General features: G+C 43.0%; 1 protein-coding gene across 11 annotated transcripts in view; it reads left to right on the forward strand.

The window, feature by feature from the left end:
- The first annotated feature begins 217 nt into the window (after positions 1–217).
- Positions 218–27397, forward strand: part of CUX1 (cut like homeobox 1) — a 265020-nt gene continuing 237840 nt past the window's right edge. For 5 of the 11 annotated variants that reach the window (XM_060268519.2, XM_060268518.2, XM_060268522.2 and 2 more), the window contains exon 1: positions 309–518. In XM_060268519.2, coding sequence (XP_060124502.2) covers positions 441–518 — 78 coding nt within the window. In that variant the 5' untranslated portion in view covers positions 309–440. Of the gene's footprint in view, positions 519–27397 lie in introns of all 11 variants that reach the window. The other 6 variants (XM_035138887.3, XM_035138891.3, XM_060268517.2 and 3 more) reach the window with 5 other exon arrangements.

Raw genomic sequence — 27397 nt, forward strand, 5'->3', positions numbered from 1 at the left:
ACACACATATATATATATACACACACACACACACACACACACACACACACACACAGTATACATATATGAGTGTGTTCCTATTTTATTCTCTCCCCCTTATGCCAGCCGCCGGGTCGGCCATTCCGCGAGCCTCGAGTGGCCGCTGCCGCTCCTGTCCGGGTTTTCCGCCCGCCCTCGCCTCGTTCCGCTTTGCTGCCGGCCTGCCTCCCTCCTTTTTTTCCCTCTCTCTCTGTGTATCGCTCCCTCCCTCCCCTCTTCTCTCCCCCTGCCTGCCCGCCTGCCTGCCTCTCTCTCTCCGGCTCCCTCCTCCTCCTCCTCGTGCGCTCTCCAGCCCCCTCTCCCTCCCTCCCTCCCTCCCTCCCCTCTCTCTCTCTCTCCTCTCTCTCCCTCGCTCGATCCGCCGCTCACTTCTGTCTCAATATGTCTCAAGATGGCGGCCAATGTGGGATCGATGTTTCAATATTGGAAGCGCTTTGATTTACAGCAGCTGCAGGTCAGGCTCCGGGGTCCGCTCGCGGGTGGGTCTCTCCCGTCCGGGCCCCCCACCCCACCCTCGCCCCCCCTCTATATCTCTTCCCCCCACCCACCCCTTTCCCCGCTTTCCCCTTGAGGTGCGTATGGTGCGTTTGCGTGTCCCCCTTTTTTCTTCTTCTCTCTCACACCCTCCCGCCGTTTTCTCCTTTTCCTTGAGGAGAAAAGGGAACCTGCCTCCCACCCACCCCCCACCCGCTTAAAAATAAAATAAAACCCAAATGTCCCGTCAAGAAGCGGCGTCGGCTTCTCCTCCTCCGTCTCCCCTGGGCTCCCCTTCTTTCCCCGTCGCCCTCCTCAGAGGAAGGCTGGATCCCGCCCGGCCGCCCCTGCCCGCTTCCCCGCCGCCCGCCGCCTCCCTCCCATCGATAAGCCCGGCGCCGCCGCTGCCGCCGCCGCCGCGATCGGAAATTGATCCTCTTTGTTCAATTCATCGATCCCAACAAGATGGCGCCGCCGCCGCCTCCTCCTCCTCGGGGGGCGACTTGTCCCGGGATGGGGGAGCCCCGATCTTGGGCCGCCGGACCCCCCACCCCTCCGCGTCCCACCCCCCTTGCCCTTTGGCACAGGGACCCCCAACCCCAAAGGCCCCCCTCCTCGAAACAGAGTCGCGCTCTTCCTCTTTAGTATCCTCTTTTCCCCCGTCTCTCTCTCTCGCCCCAGTTTTATAAACAAGAGTACAAAAAATGAGGATGGTGGGTTTATGTTTATTATTATTTATTTGAGGGGGGTGGGGAAAGCTTAGGGTTGCTTTGGGTGCCGAAGGGGCTAGTTGTTTTCTAACCCTCTCCTTTCTAAAAAAGAAAGAAAAAAGCCCACACTTTTTTATAAAAAAAAACATCCCCCACTTTGGGCCACCACCTCTTTTTGAACAGTTTTGGAAGCTGTAAGGAGGGATAACTCTCTTGTTTCTTAATTCGTTTTACAACATCCCCCCCCCCCGCAAAAAAACCCCTTCTACTTCCTAACACTTTCCCCACTTCTGTTGCTACTAAGTCTCTCTGTGACAAGCATTCTACTTTTAAGAGAATGAGGACTAAATAACTTGTATGTGCTCCCTTATTGATCCTTAATGATTTTTGCGCGCACCCCCCTCCGCAACCGTACACCTCCAGCGGAACCCCCCCTCTGTGCCTGCCATTAGTCTCTTTGAACAGTCTCTTAGTTTTAGAAAGAGGAAAGATCGTCGTAATAGGCTGGTGTATGTATGCGTGCCATTCTTCCCGATTCTTAATTGTTTTTGCAACCCCCCCCCCCCAAACAACACTCTTCTTTAATTCTTCCTCCCCCTCTATCTTTTTGAACAGTTTCGGAAAGGGGGGAGGTGTTAGCTGGTTTAAGTTTTGTGTGTGGGCTCTCTTGTTTTGTTTTTAATCTCTCCCCTTCTTCCATACCCGCTTAACTGTTTTATAGGGTGTAAAGGAGAGGGAAATATGTGTGTTTGTGCATATGGATGTCTGCTGTTTATCATTTTAAAATCCTGCTCTCCACAAAAACAAAAATTCATCCTACTTTCAGTAATGCTCCCCCTCTATCAGCTCCTTAGTTTTATACAGAGGGACTGAGACATGCAAGAAAACAGCAAAATAGGTGTGCATGCTTGGAAATGTATGTGTGTCCCCTCCTGAGGTTTTTTTTTAATGCTTTTGTGTACCCCCACACGATAAAACTCAACCAGCACCAATAATAAACCCCATGCTTTTTTGAGAGTCCCCTAGTTCTTTAAGGAGGGATGTAAAAATAACCTCCAACATGGGGTGGGTTTCCCATGTTCTCCCTTTCTGCACCAACACCCCCTCCTTCTTTTCTACCCCCCCCAGGCAATTCCCCCTCCTCCTTAGCCAGTCACCCAGTTTCATGGAGGCAGGGAGAATGTTGCAGAAATGGACCGTGTCTGTATGTGAGTTTCTCACTTCCCCCCCACCCCAGCAAAATATTTCTGCTTCTGTTGTTAATATTTTTTGCCCTCTCCACCCCCCCCCCCCCGCATTTGCACACTAAATTTGAAGCTCGTGGGAAACTTTGAAGGACTTTTGATCCTGGCTTGGGAAAGGAGGAAAATGAGGGGTGGAGGAAAATAGCTCCCCCCCCAATATCAGTAACTTGGGGCTGCAGTGGGTGGGGAACCCCATTTCTCTTTTGCCTCTACTGTATGGTTGAGGCTCTGACCAACAATGTCCCTCCCCCACATCATCATTTTCTGATTATATTTAGGCTAGTGCGTGTGACTGGAAAGGAGTGAGGTTTATCTAATGATAGATTTAGTTTCTTCACTCTGTCAATTTCTCTCTTCTGCCCCCCCCCCCTTATCAAATGGGCTCTAGGATTTCAAGTTTCTCCCTCCCCCCAATTCTTCCAGATGGGAGGGTACGAGGCTGTGAATTAATTGGCTTCCTTCTTGGAGAAACTAGGCCTGCCTCTTACAAATTATGTAGGTTCTTAAAAGGGGTATACATTGCTTAATGCTAATTATTGTGTTCGTGAGGCTCTCTTTTCAGTCTTATCCCCAGTTTTGTTTTAAAAGGGGGTTCACAAGCCTCATAGGGATGTCTGCTCTCCTTATTTGTTCCCACCCACATAGTTGGGGGAAGCTGCTTTTTTAAAAAGTTAGGGTGGGTGGTAAAATTATTCCTCCCTTGTTCGCATGTGAGGGAAGGGAGAGCATCCAAGGTCAGGGGAAGACTTGTTTAATCCTGTCAGCTTGCTATGGGGGATCCTTTGCTTCTTCCCTCTGTACTTGATGGATCTGAATGAGGGTAGGACGCAGGAACTTAGCCCATCAAACTCATCTAACTGGATCCCACCACCATCCTGAAGGTGATGGAGTGGGGATCCTTTCAGTCTCTTGAAGGAACCACCTTCCTGCTGCTATGTAGTTTGTCTTTGAGGATGGGGTGGCACCCTTTTTAAAACCCATTTATTAGCTGAGGCCTGAAGGGTTGATCTGGAACCCCCCATGTTTTTCTGTCATCTAAGGTTTTGCAGGGAGAAGGAGATGCTAGTGTCATCATGAGAGCTTCTTAGTTCCATACACTTCCTGTTGAGTCCTCCAGTTTTGGGGCCAGTGGTGCGCTGTTCCCATTTGCTTTCCATTTCCCTCAAGTGTAGGGGTTGTTGATGTTGTGTGTGAGTTCTTGTGAATTTCTTTCCTCACACACAGGTTCCCCTTTCCATTTCTAAAGGGACTTGTACTGTCTTGGTGTTCCCTTTTGCAGTTTGGAGAAAGGGATTCTGTGTCACTTCACACCTGGGCAGGCATGGCCGCCTTTTTTTCTTTCTCCCCCTTCAGACATTTTACATCTGTGTGTGTGTGTGTGTATTTCCCCATTTCCCCAAACTCTTCCTCCCCAAATTCTTCCTCCCCTTCGTTTGCATCCCAGCCCTCTTTCCCCATTCTTGTGGTTTTGAACCTGATGCTGGGTATCCAGGGAGAATAAGGGGAGGTGCTCCTTTAAGTCTTGGTTGAGGTGGATGAGAGACCTGCTCTTGGTGTCAGTGATGGCAGTGGTGGGTATGTCAGGAAGTCCTTTGTCTTCCAGAAGACCTGTCTGGCTTCGGGAAAGGTGTCTATGCAAAGTCCCCATCGCTCTCTCTAGTTCTGGCTTTGGGTTTGCTTGGGGATATGACTTACTTTTATTTTACATGGGGTAGAAGCTCCTGGCTACCTGCAGTGTATTTAGGCAACCCCACACCTGAATGTATGGTAGTTACTCCTTTGTTTGCTGTCATCCTGCATGGAATTTGGGCTCCATGCTGATTTGTTTTGGGGGCTATAAAGGCTGATGTTACCTCCTTATCTCTGTGTAGTCCTTAGTGGTGTTGACAAGGCCTGGCTGACTGGCCATGGAACGGCCATTTCCACAACAATATCCATCCTCACCCTTTCACGTCAAGACTTTCAGTGTGTTAACTCTTATTCTGCCTTTATTTATTTTTTAAAACATGCTCAGGAGTAATATTAGAAGGGTGAGGGAGAGAATGAACAAGTATGCTAAACATTTCTTGCCTTGTTTGGGTGTGTGTTTCCCTGATGAGATTGCAGATGTACTGTTCCATAAAGCAGCTCAGGTGTGTGTAATATTTATTTATATTATAATATATATATATATATATATATATATATATATATATATATATATATATGAACGGCAAAGGGGGAAGAGCGCCAAATTAGAATCATAGAATCATAGAGTTGGAAGAGACCACAAGGGCCATCCAGTCCAACCCACTGCCAAGCAGGAAACACCATCAAATTAATAGGTGCCTTCCCTGTCGATCAATGTTCTCTTGCAGTATGGATTGGCTGATCTGTACCAGGGAAATTGTGTCCAGCCTCTTTAAGTGCCTGACGTGAAAATTAATTTGGCTAGAAAGCTGGTCTTTCCCCTCCCTTTCTTCTATCCCCTGCTGTCTGCTCAGCCAATGTCCCTGTTGAAGCTGAGAGCTGAAGGAGCCGGAAGTAATGCTTACAGAGATGTTTGGCATAGCTGAAGTAGAGTTAAAGGTGGTGTGTGTGTATTAAGGTGTATATTGCTCTGAGAAATTATAGAAAAACTTTGGGCAGCTGTTGGGGGGTGATGATTGTGTTGCTTTACAAGAACTGAAGTGCTTAACCCTTGAAAAGTACTCTGGGGGTGACAGATGTAATGTGCTGTTTAACTACTGTCCATTGTCTGATGGAAAATACTAGTGCTCTTTGATTTCCAGAAGGATTAGGAGATAGGGTAAAATATCTCCTTGCTTTGCTCTTTTTCTTCCAATGTATTTTTTTTAAAAAAGTTTTGGATTAAGGTAGACTTGGCTGAACTTTCTCTACTTGAAAGGGTTTGTAAGAGTGACCCAGAATACCTACAGGAATTCAGGAAATGAGATCCAGATGCAGGATTGTATAAAATAAAATGGATTAGATTAAGATGTAGTTAAACATGGTCTGACAACTTTAATTGTAGCTGAGCTCACTTTTGCCTGTGTGCGCCGTAATTGTTCTGAATGGAAAAGTTTGCAAATCCCATGAGAATTATCCCAAAATGTTTTGTTTGCTACTGCAGAGGTAGTTATAGAAATATGGTTTTCATGGAGGGGAAAATTATGACGCTTGAGCTACTATTTATTGATTAAAATGATCATCTCAAAGTTTAAACATATGGAAATTTTAGCAAAGAATGCAGCCAAATGGCAGATTGATAAATTGTTTTTGTTCTTCCTTTGTAAAAATAGCTCAACTTAATTCCTGTGCCTACTGTAAAACTCGGTTTGACACATTTGTGTAAACTTCAATCTTGTTTTTGTCAAACTAAATGTGACCCTGTTCTCAGTAGTGCTGGGTTTTTCTTGAAACCTTCTGGCAATACTGGCGGAGAGTTCTGTTTGATTATTAAATTTGTACACAAAATGGTTCATATTTCTCTGTCTTAGGTGTTGTGTATCCAGGCTTTTTTCCTTAATTGGCTGTCTCACTGGAAGATGGGATACTACTGTCCTACCTGTAGAAATGACAGACAACTTAAGTTTTCAATTAAGTTTTCAACTTTGTTTTACTTGCACTGGAATTACTGAACCTGGCGGTTAGGACCACACATTTCGTTTGTTCTGCTCTGAATAAAACTTTGTTGATTACCTTGTATAGAAAACAATTGCCACCCTCTGTACAAGTCACAGTATTCACAGAAGCCTCTATGACCTTGTATTGGCTATTTGTTCTGAGAACCTCTTAAGGTCTATCTCCTGGCTAGCTGCCTTCCTCCCCTCTCCTTGCCCTGTGATTTTAAGAAGGAGAGGGTGCTGTTGCCCCCTACACACCTTTCTGGCAACACCGGTTTCTTTCTTGAGCAACCAAAGCAGGAGAAGAAAATAAATGCTGCCAGGCACTTTTCTTTCCTTGTTATTTGGCTTGGCTGCTTCACCCTGATCTACTTCTGTTACCCACAACTCTTAGCCCTCAGCAATGGGGTATATGTCTGCCCACACAAGTGAGGCGGTAGGTCTCTCATTGTTTGAATACAGTGAAACAGGATGGCTAAAACGATGGGGCTCTTGCAATTGTGGTTAGAATTGGTAGCCACTATAGGCATACAGAAGAAGACTTTGCACATGTGGTGCCTCAGTTACTGACTGGTGTATGACACAAACCATAGTTTGCTATTCTTACGCTGAGATAGTTACACTGAAGTAAAAATTCAGTCAGTTCAGTGGCTTGAGTAATCAAGTTGTCTGGATTGGCATTCAGATTTCCTTTTATGGGCTTAAAGAACTAGAAGGGAAAAACAATATCTGGTTGGGATTTAGATATGGGAGGATCTGATTTCAAATTTGGATCATTTTAATAAAACCATAGTTCATGCAGGAGGGAATCTTGCATAGAGGGAATCATTTGGAATTCATTGTTTACTCTCTCTGTCTTCCCCCACTCCCCTTCTCTATTCCATTTGCAGAAGTTTGTGAAGTTTATAAGTAGCTGACTGCAACTTGTGCTCTGTCAGGTAGAAATTTTTCTGAGGCTCTAGCCGCAGTTTGAAACTAACTAGAAGACTATATTGGTTCTAAACCACCACTCCACCCTTTTTAATATACTGGGAAAACCTATAAGGAATTCATCTGAAACTCTTCTGTTGAGAGACTAGATGGGTATGCAGGCTGCCTACTGGAAACTGCTCCTCCTGATACCTGACAGCGAGAGGAAGGTGTGCAGCTCTTCAGTCTCCTTCTACATCGTAATATACAGCTCCAGGCTCCTACATTCAAGATTGTATCAGTGTGAATTTTTAAAAAGCCAAGAGCATAGTGTGGGACTGACACATCCTTGTTTGCTCTCCGTTTCATGAGCTCACCGTTGTTATGGGAGAGTCAGCCTAGCCAGGGCTATAAAACGGCAAAGGCTTACTCATGAGACAGCTATTCCAGACAAGCACTTCTCAAACATTTTGGGGTCTTATCAGATGCTTCTCTGTTGGGTGCAAGCTCTGTTGGTGTAGTGGCAGAAGCCCCCGTCAGCATAGAAAGCTTTGGAAGCTGCATAACTTTCCTTGTTGCTCCATAGATCTCTTGGGCTCTACCACCTCCCGATCCAGGATAGCCTCACCTGTGTAAGTCATGATCTATCCAGCCTGATACGGCTCACCAGCCAGCCAGGTTCTTTCTTTCACATGCCTCTCTCATTCCTCTTTTCTTGCTATTCCAGGTTGCCAAGAAAACCAGGAGACTTATTGAATCCCTGGTGAACACATGGGTGGGCCTGAATTAGCCTCAGGCATGCTTGTTTTATGGGTAACCCGCTGCCATAGACTTATCCTCTCATTATCTGTGCTCCCCTCTCTGCTTGTTTCCAGTTGTTATAGAATGGCATCCTGTATATGGACTCACACCTTGCACTTGGCAATATGAGTTCGTTAGTGATGGAATGGATCGCCAAATTTAGCTCAGGTGTCACCTTTGAGACCATACTTAAGGAGATTGCTTGTCTGGATTCCTTACCCATTTTGCAACTATTATGATCTATAGCAGGCATCCCCAAACTTCGGCCCTCCAGATGTTTTGGACTACAATTCCCATCATCCCTGACCACTGGTCCTGTTAGCTAGGGATCATGGGAGTTGTAGGCCAAAACATCTGGAGGGCCGCAGTTTGGGGATGCCTGATCTATAGCAAAAGTGGGCAACCTGTGACCCTCCAGATGTTGGTAGACTACAGCATTCATAATCCTTGACCTGTGGCCATGATGGCTAGGAATGATGGGAGTTGAAGTCCAGCAGCATCTGGAGGGCCACATGTTGCCCATTCCTCATATGAAATAGCTTCTAAAGATATGATTTTGTACACAAGCGCCTCTTCCTTTTGTCACCTCTGGATTTGTTTAATGCCACCTCCAGGCAACCCCTGGCGTTGGAGAGAGACTGCTTCATAGTATGTAATCTCCCTCTTAACCTCATGTAAGTACTTGTGTATGTTGCGTTTTCATCTGGGCATCTGGATGCTACCAAGAATGTGAATTGTGTCCTTGGTTCAGGGAAGAATCATGGCTTCTGTGGGAACTTTGTGGTTAACAGTACAGTGTATATCCTGTTCTATGCACATAAATAGCTTTACAGCTTCTGTGCTTTCCCACAGTGCTATAGGCTCAGCTAGGCTGAGACAGTATGGCTTATCTAAGGCCTGTCCATTGAGCTTCATGACTTGAGGGAGAATTTGAAACCTGGATCCAAATAATATGTGCTTTCTCCATCAACACAGGTGGTCTGTCCTGGAGTTAAGTTATCCAATCTGACCTAATTTGAAGCAGAATTTTGTCTTATTTTATTTCTATTCTCAGGATGGGAGCTGGTAAACATTTATGCTGAAGCAGTGGATTGGTTGTTGCTTGCTCTGTTATGTGGGCTGCAAATGGCCCTATGGATGGTGAGGGCCTTCCAGTTTTGCCTGGCTGATGCTCTTCAGCTAATTCATACCATCTTGTTGGGCCTGACATATTCAATGTTCCTTTTACTTTTGATCAAACCTTTCTTTACATGAGGACAATACTTTCAGCATCATTCTGGGATAGGAGTGGGAAGCCTTTTCTTTTGGGGATATGCTTGTTGAAATAAAAGCCTTCAACAAGCCTTTCTGTACAGACATTTTCTGTGGGGTTGGAAAGGAAGACTTGAAGGGCCAAGGATTAGAAACATATCCCTTCTCTTGGAAACCAGAACTGTTCAGTGAGCAATGGCCAGCCAGCTCTGCTGTAGGACAATTGCACTTTCTAAATTGGGTATTGAACACTGCTGACACTGTAACTGGTTGCCAAATTGTGTTTAATAACGGCTGAAGGGGGTAGTCATTGGATTAATAATAAACTTAGTGCAGGCAGAACCCTGGAGGCACTTGAATGCCATGGTGATGAGCTTGGCTTTTAAATACTTAAGTGGACAGTTAAAATGCTGGGCCATGGCACTTGAGGATGTCTCTAGTAGTTCCTGGTGTTGCTGCAGTTGGAAAGAAGTCCACAGATTCCGGTTGTTATTTCAATATAACAGAACTATCTTCCCCATTAAAAGTAGGGTGTTTCATATGCAGAGAAACAGGGAATGTTTTGATATTTTTTCCCCTGGGATTTTTTTTTTTTAAAAAGCAGTTTGCCCAGAATTGGATACAATTAAGACTTGAAGTTTATATACTGTAGTCCAGGGGTGGCCAACTCCCAAGGGACAGTGATCTACTCACAGAGCTAAAGACTGGCAGTGATCTACCCCCTTTTGGGGGGTTCAGGTCAAAGCTGTTGAGTTTTTTCAGGAAGGAAGAATGCCCATTTTTTAGGGGTTCAGGTTGAAGTTGTTGAGCTTTTTAGGAAGAGGAAGGCCCAATTTTTAGGGGTACAGGGCAAAAATGTTGAGCTTTTTTGAGGGGAGCAAAACTTGTTGAGCTTCTTTGGGAGGAGCCAATGATCTACCACAGAGGTCCAGTGATCTACCAGTAGATCACAATCTACCTGTTGGACGTGCCTGCTGTAGTCCTTTCCCATAATGTTCAAAGTGCTTTTTGTAGATTGCCTCAGTAATCCTTATAGCAACCCAGTATTATATTGCTGATAGGAGGGGCAGGCTTAGGCTGAGAGAACAGTGCATTGCTTAAGGCCAACCAAAGCAAGTTCCTACCTGAGATGAAACTGGAACGAAGGACATCCTACCTCTTAGGGTAGCTCTACACATGAAGATGTGCTACAGGAGACCAGTCAGTTTCTGTTTTGTTTTCTTGCTCAAAGCAAACCCATAAAGTGAGGGCATTGTACATGCTTTTATATATCTCTGTGGAGATCCTCATTAGCTTAGGTATGTCAGAAACATGTGCATGGGTGTTTAAAGATGCATGTGCACAGATGCGGCAAACGAGTAACAAGAAGACCCTGGTCTCGCACTGTTACCTGCAGCAGTTGTCATGAGTGGAGTTGCCTTTGGCCATTCCTTTACACCAGCTCTCACTTTGCATAGATATATTATCATCTGTTGCAGAGGTTCTTGTTCGCTTTTTGATACAGGTGCTGAAATAAGGCATTCATTGTCAAGAGTTAGAAAATGGTGGTGTTTCTCCTCCCGGTGAATTTGCTTTCTAAAATGGGTAATTCTCAGTTCTGTCTGGGTAGTCAGATATTAACTTCATGCGATCTGTGTTTTTTTGTTTCTTCCTCTGTGCTCCATTTTTAACAAATTAATACCTTTAGTGGCAAACTCTAATTAACAAGCTTAATAAGAGAACTTTGTGGGAGTGGCTGTCAAGCTTCCGTCCCAAATAGTACAACAGAATCTCTTTACTGTCTGAGAAAGTAAGGAAGCTTTATTCAAGGCTTCAACAGTTTAGGTCAAGCTACAGATTGCCAAAGGCATGGCTATGTAGTTCAAGAATAGAATCAGGGGTCTGAGACGGGATGAAAGCTATGAAGACCTCTTGACAAACGGTCAATTCCCTCTTGCCAGATTTTAAAAGTGAGGCATGGCATGCTCACACACAATGCAACTTCTTCCGACAAGACTGGTGCACTGGGAGGTGTGCTCTTCTCTGAGGGGTGTGGGTCTGCTGCCAATAGCGGAGGTGGGACCGATGGGGCAGGGCAAGGAGTCAGTGGGACTGCCTCCCCCTCCCTAGCTTCTAAAGGCAAAGGAACAGGGCCAACACCCTCCTTTCTCATCTGACAGCAGCTGCCACCTGAGCCAGTAGGAATTGCAGGGGTCCTGGAACAGAAGAATGTTTGCCCTTGTTCACACAACCATTTCCACCTTAACTGCTCTAGTGTACTTCTCTCAGAGTATCTCTCATTATTGGAAAAATAAGGGGACTTAAAGATGGCTGTATCCAGCAAAGCAAGCTAGTTGGAAAACAAATCCAAAGGGAAAGGCTCATAAGAAGATGAGGTAGGTGGGGAAGGGCTGGGATTTGTAGGTACAGAATACTGCCAAAACCTAAAAGTGAAATATTTGAAGTTGACAGGAAAGCAGAAAAGCAGGTTGACAACCTTACCTGTGCAGTGAAAAACATTGTAACTTATTAAAATGCAAAATGAATATTCATTAGGTGTAAAAGAGAATCTCTTCTCATTTGCCCAATTTATGCTGTTTGACTACTTCCGTGAACAAAACAATGAAAGCATATCTACACAGGGAACCAGGGCAACTGCAATTTTGTGAGTGACTTGATAAGGTACTAAAATAATTCTTAGTACCCTCACCCGAATACAGTTCCCAGGATTATCAGAGGAGAGACATGCTTTGTATTCAGTGTAAAAAACTCAAATAGGTTTATAGCAGGGGTCAGCAAACTGTTTCAGCAGGGGGCCGGTCCACTGTCCCTCAGACCTAGTGGGGGGCTGGACTATATTTTGGAAAAAATAATAATGAATGAATTCCTATGCTCCACAAATAACCCAGAGATGCATTTTAAATAAAAGCACACATTCTACTCATGTAAAAACACCGGGCAGGCCCCACAAATAAGCCAGAGATGCATTTTAAATAAAACGACACATTCTACTCATGTAAAAACATGCTGATTCCCGGACCATCTGCGGGCCGGATTGAGAAGGCGATTGGGCCGGATCTGGCCCACGGGCCTTGGGTTGCCATGGTTTATAGCAGGCATCCCCAAACTTCAGCCCTTCAGATGTTTTGGACTACAATTCCCATCATCCCTGACCACTGGTCCTGTTAGCTAGGGATCATGGGAGTTGTGGGCCAAAACATCTGGAGGGCCGCAGTTTGGGGATGGCTGGTTTATAGTGTTGATAATACACTATATAATATTCACTCTTGGGGCCTGTTCTGTGACCAATAATATTGAGTTTGTAACCAGTTAACTGCACCTACATCTAGCAGAGGTTAAAAGGTTGGTGCACAACAATATTTTTCACTTACTTGTGAGCAGTCCTGACTCCTGATTTGTTTTTGGCCACTAGTGTGCTTCTGTTCCCCTGGTGGAATACAATGTACGAAGTCCATGAAGATAGTCACTGGCAACTTTTTGGTATAACATTTCCCACCCACCCCCAAAAGCAGCTACTATCTCGGGGATTGCTCCTGCTTCTGTTAACCAGTTCACATGCTGTGATGCTTCATTGTGTCTGTGTCCAAGCTTGTGTGCAAGAAAAAAGGGATGTGTGATCCAGCCTAAAGTGATAGAAGAATAAAGGTATACTTTTAGTTTATTTTCACAGGGAACTCGTGAAATGTGAAATTTGTGTAGTTATTCCTACATAGTATTGACTACTTTGATAGCAGGAGAATGTCTGTGCGGCCTTAGCTGTTTCTCCATAGGTTTTATTCTCTGATTTCAAGGTTCTTTCTTGTGTATCTTCACTTTCTGTTTGTGGGCTTCTCAGAAGTGTCTGGTTGGCCACCATGGAAAAGCAGTTAGATGGACTATTGGTCTGATGCTTCTTATGCTCTTGTTTTGTATTTAATTGATGTCGTTGTGTCTCAACCTTCTTTTAAGGAGCTCTAGGTGATCTACATGCAATCCTTTTAGTTTATCTTCACCAAAATTGGCTGGGTGTGTGACTGGCCTAAGGCATTTGAACCCTGGGCCATGTGTGGTGCCTTCTCTCACACTCATTCTCTTTTGAGTAAAAACTGCTGCAATGTTTTAAATGTGGTAGAAGAACCGGGGTGTTTTATTCAAAGTCTAAAACTGGTATAAGTCATATAGTACAATAAACTTTATCACAAATGGTGTTTCATTGAATACTAGTTTCTAAAATGGGACTAGGTTCTAAATCAAGAGTCAGATGTGGTTATATTGGGAATGATCTGATGTACAGTCTCCATTATCTCAATATAGTTCTCAAAAGAACATTAAGTCTACAGTTTTACGCACACTTAGTGGGAAGTAGATCTGATGTGGGAAGTAGATCTGATTGAATTCTTTGGGGCTTAATTCTAACTAGGCATGCATAGGATTGCACTGTGAGCTTATTGCATTGGCCCACCAGAGGTTCAAGAGATGAATTTCTCCCATGTCACCTTAGCACTGGATTCCACAGCTGGCCTGGAGTGATGTTTGGCTACCTCTAGTGCTTCAGAGGAAGCGTGGAAAGGGAGAATACCTTGGGGAGGAGAAAAGGGTTTCTTTGTAATTTCTGCCAATAGTTTCCATGTTGTTAAAAATGACTGTTAGAAGATGTTGCAAGCAGCTTGTTATCAGTGTTGACAGTGAAGCACTATGACTAAAAATCAGGTGATGGCAGAGTTTGCTGTTTTAGAGGATAGTATGTGAAGCTTCCTTTCTTTTTTCATTTGATTCCTCCCCACCCCACCCACGGTATTGTTATAAGATGGTACAACTGCTTAAGTCTGGAATACTGTAATACTTAAGGGCACAACATTTAATACTGCAAGCAAATATTGTTTCTTACTATCAAAACTGCCAGTCATGTATTAAAAAAATGGTTAATGCTAATGTTGCAAGTGGTCCACCAAGACCCTCAGTAATTTTCAAGTGAGAGAAAAAGGTAGGGAAACACTGGCCTTAACTAAATGTGATATGGGTGATGCAGAGTTAGAATCTCCATTAAATTTAAATAAAACTGCCACTCTCATTAGTTTATGACTGTGGCACTGGGGGCAGGATTTTACTCTGTATCATGACCCCCCTCACAATACACTATTTGCCCCCGGGGAAACCTTAACAGATGTTGCATGATTTTAAATGGAAAGGGCACAGGATTTACCTTCCATCCCTAGCACTGTAGTCATGATCCCAATTTGCCTGAGCGGACTGCTGCTGTTAATTTAAACAAAGAAACACAGAAGATCATAATCTGGGACCTTCTGTTTTGCATCTAGTTGTTCTCTGAGCTGAGAGTCCATCCGATAGTAGGTCAAGCGGAGAACAACTACTCTTCCTTGGGATAACTTAAAGAACAATATCTAGAGTTCCTATCCCAGAGAATATAGTTTTACAGTATATCTGGCAAATGTTGTTTGACCTTTTCTAAATAACTATGAAGGGTTTAGACAAATATGAAATTCGGTGTGTTTGGTAGGCAATATACTTAAAGGTAACCATTAGGTCCAGTCGTGACCGACTCTGGGGTTGTGGCACTTATCTCGCGTTATTGGCCGAGGGAGCCGGTATACAGCTTCCAGGTCATGTGGCCAGCATGACAAAGCCGCTTCTGGCGAACCAGAGCAGCACACGGAAACGCAGTTTACCTTCTTGCTGTAGTGGTACCTATTTATCTACTTGCACTTTGGGCTGCTTTCGAACTGCTAGGTTGGCAGGAGCTGGGACCGAGCAACGGGAGCTCACCCCGTCATGGGGATTTGAACTGCAAGCCCTAGGCTCTGTGGTTTAACCACCCGCGTCCCTATACTTAGTGGGTGTTGAACTCTGGTTTGTGGATGGTGTTTAAGATTAAGAAATTTGAATGTGTTAGCAGCTCCCCCTCCCCTTTTTGAGAAAATGAATAGGGGCTTAGGATACTGCCTAATAAAGGTATCTGAAGAAGTGTGCATGCACACGAAAGCTCATACCAAAATAAAAACTTAGTTGGTCTTTAAGGTGCTACTGAAGGAATTTTTTTGCCTAATAAAGAGTCAGACCATTGGCTCCTTTGGTTCAGTGTTGTTTGCACTGAATGACAGCAGCTCTCCGGGGTTTCAGGCAGGAATGTACATGGTGTATCACACAACTGTATACACTAGTCCTCTTCCCCCAGACATGTCCCTGCCCTGAGGAACTTACCACTGGTAGTTTCTGTCTCTCTGTCTTATTTGTCCATTTTAATGTTTAACCCACCTGTTCCACAAAGGCTTGAGGCACTGTGTGCTAAAAGCTTCAGAATCAAAGAATAGCTTCATTATGCATGTAGGTGTTATGCTTGGATTTTAGACGCTTGAGGTAATAAGCTAACCAGTGATTTTCCCAGCCCTGTTTCTACCATCTTGCTGTCTTAATTTTTATCATTGAGTTTTTGTGGATAGGGCACAATTTTACTATAGCCAGGTGGTCCGCTATCGTTGCCTCTATAATAGATGGAGTGGTTTGGAAATCTTAATAAATAACACTTGTGGCCAGAGGGGAAAAATTGCTTTGAACTAATAATGGAGGCGCTAATTTGGGAAGTTTATGAAGCTTCCGTGGTTGAAAGTTAAGAGTCAAGTACTGTATTGGTTTTGCAAATATTTTCATCTGCAGGAATCAGATGTTCAATTTGCAGTTAATAGGAAGTTCTTTTGGGAGTTATAGTACATATCATAAGATACACAAATGTGAGGTTGCAGTAATAGTGTCTGCAACTTTTTTTGGAGAGAAGATGTATGCAGGGCAAAAATCTGAAAGAATTTTTATTGTCATTCAAATTAAGTCACTGTTCCTTTTCTGTGTTTGTGCACTTCTTAGGAAGAACAGATTCTTGCAAGTATTCTTCCCCTTTTTTAAGGTGGGAAGGGCACTCTGTTGCTACAGAATGTGGCTCAGAACCAACTCAAAAGTTAGACAACATATAAGCTTTCTGTTTTTCTGACAGTTGATGGTGCTCTGGTAACAAGAGTGTCTTTTAAAGCCACCTATTTACCATGCTTGATGTGTTTTCTCATTTGATGAGGTGTGCATTTTTTACACAGGAAAATCTGATTGCTATCAGGAAAATCTTACTGGATTTAGTGAGTTAGTCCTTTATTGAAGACAGAATTGCACTGTTCCATGCTAATTTTTTTAATGTCTGCACTTTTCACAGAACGTATTAGAGACTTGGTTACTTGGAAGAATTGTAGAAGGCAATTTGACAGGCTGTGGGAAATTGGGCACCAGGGCTGGAAAGGAACGTATAAGATGGACCACACTATGATCTTGCAAAAGTAGCGCTCTGCACAAATTCTAGAGGGTGGTGGTGGCGGCTATGTTGGTCTTTTGTAGCAAAAAGAACTGTCTTTTGGTACTTTAAGGATGAACAGACTTACTGTGGTATATAATCTTTTCTTTATTAGAGCTCTTTTCATCAGATGTGAGGGATGTGCTGTAGCTCACAAAATCTTATACCACAATGTCTGTTTGTCTTTAAGGTGTCACAGTACCTTGCTCTCCCCCCTCCCCTCCCCCCCATCCAAATCTATATGCGAGTATTATTGACAATGGAATATTTGATGTTTGTTTGTTAAGAAAGGCAATCAGTAGACTTGGCAATTGATAAGTATGCCAATTATTTGTGAGTTGTTTTCATGCTATTGTGAACTCTGCAGAGTCCCTTACAGTGTACATTATGCTCTGTTTTGGTCCGGTGAATGGACTTTTGGGTTAGAACACTACTATAAACATGTAACTCTTGGTTCCAGCAGAAGTACAGACCGTGCTTTAGTGAGTTCTGTAATTAGGAATAACTCTGACGTCAAGTTTCCATACTCCTGTTCCTTAATGAATCTGAGTCTGGTAACCTTTCTATAGAAGATCCAGCCATTTTGTGTACACTTGCTGCACACAACTATTTTTTTAAGCTGATGGGTTTTTTGCTGCTGTTTTTAGATTGAACAAGGGCAGAAATTGAGGCAGTGTATTGTGTATGCAATTGAAGGATTAGAATTGCACAGCATTCTATATTTGGTCAGCAAGTATCCAGGCAGTGACCTGTTATCTTGCTCTCTGTTAAGAGAAATTCTGGAATACTTTTGGAAGTTTAAAGGTAAAGGGACCCCTGGCCATTAGGTCCAGTCACGGACGACTCTGGGGTTGCAGTGCTCATCTTGCTTTACTGGCCGAGGGAGCCAGCATACAGCTTCCGGGTCATGTGGCCACCATGACAAAGCCGCTTCTGGCGAACCAGAGCAGTGCACAGAAACGCTGTTTACCTTCCCGCCGGAGCAGTACCTATTTATCTACTTGCAGTTTGACGTGCTTTCGAACTGCTAGGTTGGCAGGAGCTGGGACCGAGTAATGGGAGCTCACCCCGTTGCAGGGATTTGAACCGCCAACCTTCTGATTGGCAAACCCTAGGCCAGGATAGAGAACCTTCTCCAGCTCGAGGGCACCCTTCCCTAATGGGCCCCCTTTCGGGTACCACATGCTAGTGGTGGATGAGGTGAGAGACAAAAAGGTGACGCTTAACCTTTGTAAAGTTGGTTACACCCCCCCAATCTCTCCATCCAGGTGATTGAAGAACTATCTCAGTTCAAGGACACATTCCAGCCATCCAAAAGCACTTGCTGAGAACACAGAGCAAGCATGGGAAGGGCTATAGCCTGGCAGTAGGGAGTGTGGCCCAGTAATAGATCCAGAAAGAGAGAATCTGCTGTGTCCTTAACATGTCAACTAAAGCTTTATTAAGGTTTCTGGCCCCTTTCCCCCCTTCTTCTGGATGAAAACAAGAGGTGGTGTTTTTGGTTTAATCCCCTCTAGTTAGCACAGTGCTAGTAGGGTGAACATATAATCAGTCACCAAGCTTGGGAAGTGGGTGTAGTTAAGTACCTTCTGAATGCACTTGGTATGCATGCCACGGACACATGGCCAAATCTTGGCAGTTCCTTGCTTCCTTGTTTGCTCCAGAAAAAAATGTCAAAGGGAGGGTTTGGGGTCAATTGGGTAACCTTTGAGGGGTTGAGCACACATTTAGAGCTGATGTAGCACAGTGCCTCGGAGTGTGCTATCAGGCGGAGATCTCTGGAGTCAAATCTCAGTTTAGCCATGAACTCACTAGATGGCCTTAGGCAAGCCATTCTCTCTCTCTTGGCCTCAGATCCTGCCTGCAATATGTGGATAATCATACTCAGGGGTCCCCAAACTAAGGCCCGGGGGTCGGATGTGGCCCAATGGCCTTCTAAGTCCAGGAATCGGCATGTTTTTATATGAGTAGAATGTGTCCTTTTATTAAAAATGCATCTCTGGCTTATTTGTGGGGCATAGGAATTCGTTTACATTATTTTTCAAAATATAGTCCAGCCCCCCACAAGGTCTGAGGGACAGTGGACTGGCCCCCTGCTGAAAAAGTTTGCTGACCCCTGACATACTGGTAGTTAGCTCAGTACCGGTAGTTACCGGTAAGAGTGGATGGCTAGTCCTATGTGGGGAGAGTTCAGGTTCTTCAGCTTCTGACAGGGAAAGGGCCATAAATCAGTGGTAGTGGACATGTTTTCCATGAGTTGGGCATCTCTGGGAGAGACAGCTGCCTAAAACCCAGGAGAGCCACCATGAGTTAGGGTGTAGACAATAACTGAGCTAGGTTTTGCCACACTATAAGGCAGCTTTCTGTGAACCTTACAGAGCTGTTGCAAGCAGTATTGGGGGAATGTATGTGTAGCACTTTGAACCCTCTAAAATGCTGTAGAAGTATGGAGCACCAAATCCTTCCTGACCTTCCCCACCCCTGGCTCCCTTCTAGAATCGTTAGTGATAGTTCTTCATCTAATGGGGATCTGTTGGAGTGAGAAATATCACTAGAGCCTCTCTGAGTATATGTCTTTTTGGGGCTGTGATCATAAGCAACTTTTTATTATGCTCATTTTTCATTGCATATGTGAGCAGTGCTTATTTTATGACTATATTAAACTGAAGCTGGTGAGATAGCGAGCATATCTCAAAAGAAAATTGCTTCTGTTGTGTTAGAGCATTTACTCATAGCATGTATTCATGCATGGATTTTTTGTGTGGCAAAATCGACCTGTTCCTTAGTGTATTTGGCAGTACCCAGGTTGGTTACTATAGTGCAGGCTTCCTCAAACTCGGCCCTCCAGATGTTTTGAGACTACAGTTCCCATCATCCCTGACCACTGGTCCTGCTAGCTAGGGATCATGGGAGTTGTAGGCCAAAAACATCTGGAGGGCCAAGTTTGAGGAAGCCTGCTATAGTGCCTAGTAAGATTTGATGTGCACTAGTTTTTGCCCCTATTTTGGCAATACCAGCTGACTTACTCCCAGCTGCATCTCTCCACCTTTATAGAGCGATTGCAGGTACATCTGAAATAGAGAGCTTGCAGCTTTCAGGCTTGGACTGGAGAGCCTCTTGCACTCTAGACAGGGCAGTTTTATGGAAACTGACTTGTGTGTACAGTTCTGTTTGCGACCTTTGCATATTAAAGGTTTGAAAAATAGCTCCCTCCAGCTTGTGCTACCTCCTAGTATAAGCCTACTTACCAGATGTTTGAGACCCTGGGGGGGGTGGAATATGTCACAAGGGCAACTGGTTAGTCTGTATTGGCTGGTTCTAGATATCATACATGGCGGCAGCATGTATGGAACAGCTTTTTCCCAATGCTTCCTCTTTCACCTCTGTGGCTTTCGTTCCCTTGGATGGGAAATGAACCTTTGAGGGGTTGAGCACACATTTAGAGCTGATGTAGCACAGTGCCTCGGAGTGTGCTATCAGGCGGAGATCTCTGGAGTCAAATCTCAGTTTAGCCATGAACTCACTAGATGGCCTTAGTTCTGTCTGCGACCTTTGCATATTAAAGGTTTGAAAAATAGCTCCCTCCAGCTTGTGCTACCTAGTATAAGCCTACTACCAGATGTTTGAGACCCTGGGGGCGGGGGATGGAATATGTCACAAGGGCAACTGGTTAGTCTGTATTGGCTGGTTCTAGATGACTTCTTTGGGGGGGTATGATGGAAGCTTTCAGGAGGAGAAGTATGGCAGATGATCTCTCCAAAGGCTTTAGATGTTGCTATTGCTATAGTTTTACAAAAGTGCCACGAAATCTTTACATTCCTGGTTGTTAGATTTCTCATGCAAACATATCCATTCATTCATTCAATTTTTGTTTCATATGTCAGTTGATATCCCAAGGCAGTTTACAAAATACAGTTTGAACAATATATTCAATACAAAACTATTTAAAATTGTGATCATTACTTTTAAACAATATGCAGGCCATCACATCACTACAGAAACTTTTTAATGATAGCTCTGGTTACCAGGATATCTGCACCAATATTTTTACTATGCACAGTGCAGATAGCATTGTGCAAACAGCCCCTTGCAAAATATTTTTTGATCATGGTCGCAAACTGGACCGTACTATGATTACTGAAAATGTAAGTAAGAATGAGATAGCACTCTAACCATTCCTGGCTCAAATGGAGAGAGCAAAGAGTCCTTGTGTGAGAAGGAAGTGGAGTGCATGGCTCCTTAGAGCAGGGGTCAGCAAACTTTTTCAACAGGGGGCCGGTCCACTGTCCCTCATACCTTGTGGGGGGCCAGACTATATTTTGAAAAAAAATATGAACAAATTCCTATGCCCCACAAATAACCCAGAGATGCATTTAAAATAAAAGGACACATTCTACTCATGTGAAAACACCAGGCAGGCCCCACAAATAACCCAGAGATGCATTTTAAATAAAAGGACACATTCTACTCATGTAAAAACATGCTGATTCCCGGACCGTCTGCAGGCCAGGTTTAGAAGGCGATTGGGCTGCATCCGGCCCCCGGGCCTTAGGGGGACCCCTGCCTTAGAGGGTCATTTCAGATGTAATGCCAAACCATGGTTGGACACTAAGCCCTCTATTTCCATATATCCAATTTATTCAGTTTTGCCTCTTTCTGTGGACAAACCATAGTTTGTCCAAATCAGATGTAATGGTAAACTATGGTCTGCCAGTGAACTGGAATACATAAGGAAGGAGAAAGGATGTGTGCAAGTACAGGCTTGTCCACATAATGCCAAACCATAGCACTGTTGATTCAGAATGTCAACTATCACCAGCTATGGCCAGTTGATCAGGCGTCATTACCTGTGTACTAAGACCAGATTTGAACTGGGCACTTGCCTGCTCCCATTATCTACTACTAAGCTATTTTTTTGTGAACACAACATTGCTATAATTCACCATTGCTCTCAGCATGTGGTTCTTGCTGACTTCCATCTGTCTGTTAACCAAATGTGGAGACAGATGAAAAACTAATTTTTTTATATTTTATTTTAGAGGAAAATCCTGATTCTTTTTTAAACATGTCTTGAGTTTTCTTAGAACCGTAGGCACCACGGGCCCCTTCATCAGGAACAAGTCATTGTAGTTTGATGCAAGAAAGATCAAAGTTGGCTCTGGTCTCCACTGCACAAGTCACCCTAGCAGGTTCTTATGTTTCAAGCACCTTCCTTTTTTGTACAGCCCTCAGGATGTAGAATGATTATATCATCCTGGCGGACAGCCAAGCCTAAGGCAAAGACTTTCTGACCAAGGATTGCTCCTGTGATTAAAAATATATTTGAACTGAGATGGTTTGCCTTTGTGTGTGGCGGCAGGGGAACAAACCATTTGGGTTCTTCTGGATCAGGCATGGTTGCTTGATCTTCTTTGCGGTGCTTCATTGCTCTGTAGTGGAATGGCTGTGTATTGCTGTGTAGTGGAATGACTATGTAATCATGCCTGGCTGGGAGCCAAAGAAATCGACCTAGGAAGCTTTGAGAAATTCTTATCAGGAGCTGAGCATTATCACAAGCCTGTTCAGCTCTAATTAGTCAATACAGCCTGCAGCGGACAATAGGGCAGCTTTTAGTAGGGTGTTCTAAACGGGTGTTGGGGGGGTGGTTTATTTGCAAATGGAGCTCAGGGGTGTCTTTATCACAAGCAGTAGTAGTGCCCTTTGCTATATGTACTGTGTGTGCTTTAGTAGCGGAGATCCTTGGGGTCGATAGCCATGGGCACTTGCCTTTTATAAGAGTGGGTTAAAAGAGCGTGATAGCACTAGAGGTCTCTTGCGTAGTTCTCTTTTGATTTTAGGGGGTGTTGCGGAGGAAGAAATAATTCTGCTGGGCTTTGACAATTTTGTGGAGTGCTGTGATACAGATTGTTGTGGCTAGGATTTCGAGCATAGCAGGACTAATCAGTTAGCAGTTTTTCTTTCAGTAGAGGGGGCTGGATCACTTTTCTATTCCTTCTTGCCCTATGCAGGCACAACTTTGTACTGAAGTCTTCAGCTTATTAGGCTTAGCACTGGTTGAAGACCTAGAAACAGGCTCTGATGACTTTCAGAGTTAGTGAAGGCCTGTGACGGAGCTGGGAAACTTAAAATCTGTGAAATTTTGGCAAGAATTCAGACTGTGTTCAGACATAACAATAAGCCAAGAACCATGGGTGAAGAAGCAGGCATGCAGCTTGATCACTCCCACATCGCTCCTCTCGTCATGCAAGTGGCTAAACAAACCAGGAAGGTGTTATTTCTGAATTGGGATCATGGTTAGTTTCTCCCTAACAAGCTAGGATTCGTAATCCAACAAAAAACCATAGTTTAAGGTTGGCTAGCTGTTGCGATTTGTTAGGGAGAAACAAGTAACAATTCTAGGTTCAGGCATAAGGCTAACCTCTCCTCTTCCTAGTTTGTTTACCTGCCTCTTAGCTGGTGCATGCATAGTATTGTTTATTTAATCAAGGTCTTTGGTTTATCATTATGTGCAAACACAGGCTGTGTCTTAGTCTCAGCTCCCCATTTCTAGTATGGGAATAAGGGCTATTCTTCTCCATTAACCTGCCCAGGTGTTAAATCCTCCTTGATGCCTTTCTGTTTGTTCATCCACCACTTGAACTATGACAAGTGGTGATTGGAGAAACTGTATTCTTTTTTTAATCATGTCTATAGAGTGCTCTTCCCAGGAAGGCCTGCCTGGTGTTGGCTTTGTGACATGAAGAGCTTTTCACTTGTCCAGACAGTGTAATGCTAGTATTAATCTCATATTAGGCCAACTCTTGTTTGCAAATGCATCTTGTAAGCCGCTCTGAAAGTTTTGTTTGTTTTATTTTCCCTTCAGCTTTGGATTGATTTTGCTTGTTGGTATTTTATTTTATTACGTTGCTTTCAGACTTTTTTTGAATGTAACAAACAAATGCAATGTGCTATGTACCACTGTGTATTTAATATCTGTGAACTTCCTTGATTTTTTTGAAAGGCCAGTGATAAATTTTAATATAAAGAAAAACTGACCCGATTTAGACATGGACACCTTGGATTCACAAGCCTTGAGTCTGTATGTTCTGTCCTTTTGCCACTCCTTCCCTTCCCACTGTGATTAACTCAGAAAGTCTTCAATTAATTGTAATTTCCAGGATTTTGAAACAATGGTTTGAGGATGGAGTACACAGCTACAAGGCTCAAGCATATCTGTGCCTATTAACCAGTGATGTGGAGTGGAAAATTTTGCAGACAATTTTTCCATTGCTTCATTTTTCCACAGAAAATGTTATGTTTCATAAACTCATTGGTAAAAATGAATGGATCACAACTGCAATTACAGTGTTAGGCAAGCTTGACAGTTTAATTCTTTTTAAATACACCAGTAAACAATAGGGGGGGGGAATTAGATGACTTGCTAGGGCGTCAGCAAATTTTTGAATGCAAAATTAGAATTTTCTGATTCAAACTATACTATGCATTTATGTTTGTAAGGATTGCTTGGAAGATTCAAATCTAGTTCTCTGAAGTGGGACTTTCTCCTTGTTCAAGAAATCTTAAGTCAGTTAGGCGTGTGTTTTAGTTGGTTCAATATTATTCTCCTTCTGTGTTGATGCCAATGATTCTTTAGTTATGTTATTGGTTTTTTATGTGCCACTCTTCAGAATATCAGAGAATTTTTGAGACTGTATAAGGCTGAGTAGTTTCTGTATTCTGCTAGTATGCTTTCTTCCCACTTAATTGCATTTTTGTTTATATTCTGTCTTTTTATTGTCTTAAGTCAATCAATCTAACCTATTATGATCAACCAACCATCAAAGATGTACAAAATATATAAAAAAATACAAAATCACAGCCTCAGAAAAATGAATGACAAATTAGAAACTAACAATAATAGCAGGACTGGGGAGATATTACAACATCCAGATATATTGCTACCTGTTTTTTAATTAATAGAAACCCCCTTGAAGATATTCAGAATTAAGGATTGACCAGAACACTGCCTCATAAGAAAATAAATCGTGTGTTCTCAAACTCCTACAGTTGAAAAACAAAAGGTGACAGTATCAAGCTCTAAATGACTGCAAGGACAGCATTGATCCTTGAAAGCAAGTTCAGCAAATCTGCCATCTAGGATATTGAAGGCCAAAATGTTAAAACATGCCAACACAGCTGCTGTTCTGCACTTAGGTATTGTTAGAAAATATAGCTATGGCGAACAAGTCATGCCTAGTGAACATGGCCCATTAACTGATGCATGTACCTCTTGCACATCCATATCTTTTATTATCTGTTCAACCATAGATTTGACTTGCACTTAGTTTGAGGGTGGCAGATATAAAGGAGACAAAATAGCAACACAAATATTTCCCATTAACTCTCATTTACAGGCAGACAAAAAAGAACTGTGAATTGGGATATGCTGGAGACTGGGAGAGGCAGTGGAGCAGATTAAGAGCCAATAATGGCATATATCCATGATAAATGAACTCGGTTCAACTTCCAGATTGAGAGCAGCGCTGACAACATGTTTAGGTCTGCCCAGTATCAGTCTCACAGAGAAAATTTAAGCCCAGGGAACCAGATTGAAATTTTATATAAAATCTGGTTCACAACTTTTGTAGTGTATGCTTGTATGGCTCCCGGAACATAATTTACTACATTTTGTGAAGAGAAATTAAGTAATGCTCTAACTTTGTGTGCTTTGGCCTTTAATATTTTGCCATGCTGAAGTCATTTTGATAGAGTCATGAAACCTGATCCCAAGGTACTTGTAGCAATCAACTTGTTCTAATCTGTAGCCATCCATGAACCAGGAATATTTGGCCTTCCTTTTAGAAAACACCATAACGTTTGTTTTCAGATTGTTAATAGTTAACCGTTCTTCCCTACAGTAATTTACAAATCCAGGGAATAGTTACCTAAGTCCTAACCAGGTTTGTGAGATTAAGATGGCATCCTCTGTATATAAGAAGATGTAAACTTGAGTGGTGCATTTAGGAGGATGGGGAGATCCTGGGCTCAAATTTATAGGTTAAATATAGTATAGGTTAAATAAGATAGGAGGAGCCAAGGTTCCTTTAGCATTTCCAAGTCTTAGATAATCTGAATGCTTGGACTGGCAACTGAGCCCAAAACAGCCCTGACTGTTATTCCAGGCTGAAGACAGTATACTGTAGAGGAACTGCCTGGGTATTGTTGACAATCTAAAGATACTCGTACTATAATTTCACTGGGAAATGTGTGCTGAAATTTGCTAATCAAAATGGACTGTATATTTTAAATGTTTCATGGATGGGGGATAAATGGCATGAGTTTATTTCTGTGAATGCGTTCAGACATACACTGATTTCCAGTGACTTGAGCGTTCTTGTCTTAAAATTTGAGATAGGAAAGCAAACTGACAGCGACCACCTGAACCTCAAGCTTACTCTGGTCTTGCCAAAGAAATCAAGATTAAATTTGTGCATTTAACATCTAAAATGTTTAGTGTCAGAGGGGATAATAAAATATTTAGGTGGTCTAGTACAACTGAGGATGCCTTTCTCAAGTTCACTGATTCTCCCCAGTCAATGGAATTGTACTGTATACAGTAGTCAAATAGTAGCTGAATATGGCATACTAAGTTATGAATCATACGTTTCCAAAAAAAGTTTATATTTACAATCCTAAAAATATCTGAAATGGTGATTTTCTAAAAGGTTTGTTGATTTTATATTATTAATATTGATCATGCTAGTCATAACCACCCTGGGATCTTGAGATGAAGGGCAGTATACAAATTGAATAAAAAACAATAATGTTGTGAAACCTTAACTTGGAAGGTAGGATATGATGATGTTGATGATAATTTTTTTGTCCCACCCTTCCTCCTAAGGAATCTGGGGCGGCAGCAGAAAAGTGATAACACAGTACAATTAAAAATACTGTAAAATCAAAACACACTTAAAAATAATCACCCTCGCATCGAATTAAGATCAATGTTGGCAGGAATAGTATTTTTCAGCCATCAAATCACTAGGTAAACAGGAATGTTTCTGAAAGTTAATAATGATGGAGACAGACATACTTTGACAGGGAAGGCATTCCTCAAATGGAGAGCTGCCACTGAGAAGGCCCCGTCTCTGGGCAGCACCCAGCATTGGCACCGCCAACAGGTTCTCTGCTGATTATAGGTTACAATGATATAAATGCTTCAGATATTTTAAAAACAAGTCTACAATCTGTACATGGATACAGTGGTACCTCGGTTTAAGAACAGTCCTGTTCTAAGAACGATTCGGTTTTGCAAACTCTGCAAAACTGGAAATAGTGTCTTGGTTTAAGAACTTTACCTTGGCCTAGGAACGGAATCCGAACGGTTGAAGGGCACCAGTGGCGGGAGGCCTCATTAGGGAAAGCGCGCCTCGGTTTAAGAACGGTAACGGTTTAAGACCGTACTTCCGGAATGGATTAAGTTTGTAAACCGAGGTACCACTGTATCTCTGTTGATAATTTGTCACCTAAATGTAACAAATTTTGTGATGCTTCCCACTCTGGTTTTCAGGAGGCAATTCTTAATCAACACAGGTGATATGGCATGAGGCTGTGCTTGTAGAAAGCATCAATAGGAACCAAAGCTACTTGATGCAGAAAGGCTGTGATTTAATAGAACACAGAATCTAAAGTGAGGCAAAGCAAAGGAGAAATCTGTTGCGAAGAAGACAAATTTAAAGAGCTCTGGTCAGGCAGAGATCTGTCTCATGTACGCATTTTGTTTCACAAGCTTTGCCAATTGCTGGACTGGATTAGGTCATTCATGTTCTAGTTAAATATATCTAGTTAAATATATAATTAGAGACCTGTGTAAACTGAGCAAAGCTGACACAGGTGTTATAGACTGGTCATAACCATTTTTTATTTTTTTTAAAAAACCCAGAAAAAACTGTGGTAATATAACCAGAATTACCTCTTCCTTACAGATAAACTGGCAGCGAGTTAAACAAAAATAGGGCAGTATTCAAAACATAGCTGAGCAGCTAATGGTGGGATGTG

The sequence above is a fragment of the Zootoca vivipara genome, chromosome 14 (genome assembly GCF_965207765.1).
Source record: "Zootoca vivipara chromosome 14, rZooViv2.hap1.1, whole genome shotgun sequence".
In the NCBI taxonomy this organism is placed as follows: Eukaryota; Metazoa; Chordata; class Lepidosauria; order Squamata; family Lacertidae; genus Zootoca; species Zootoca vivipara.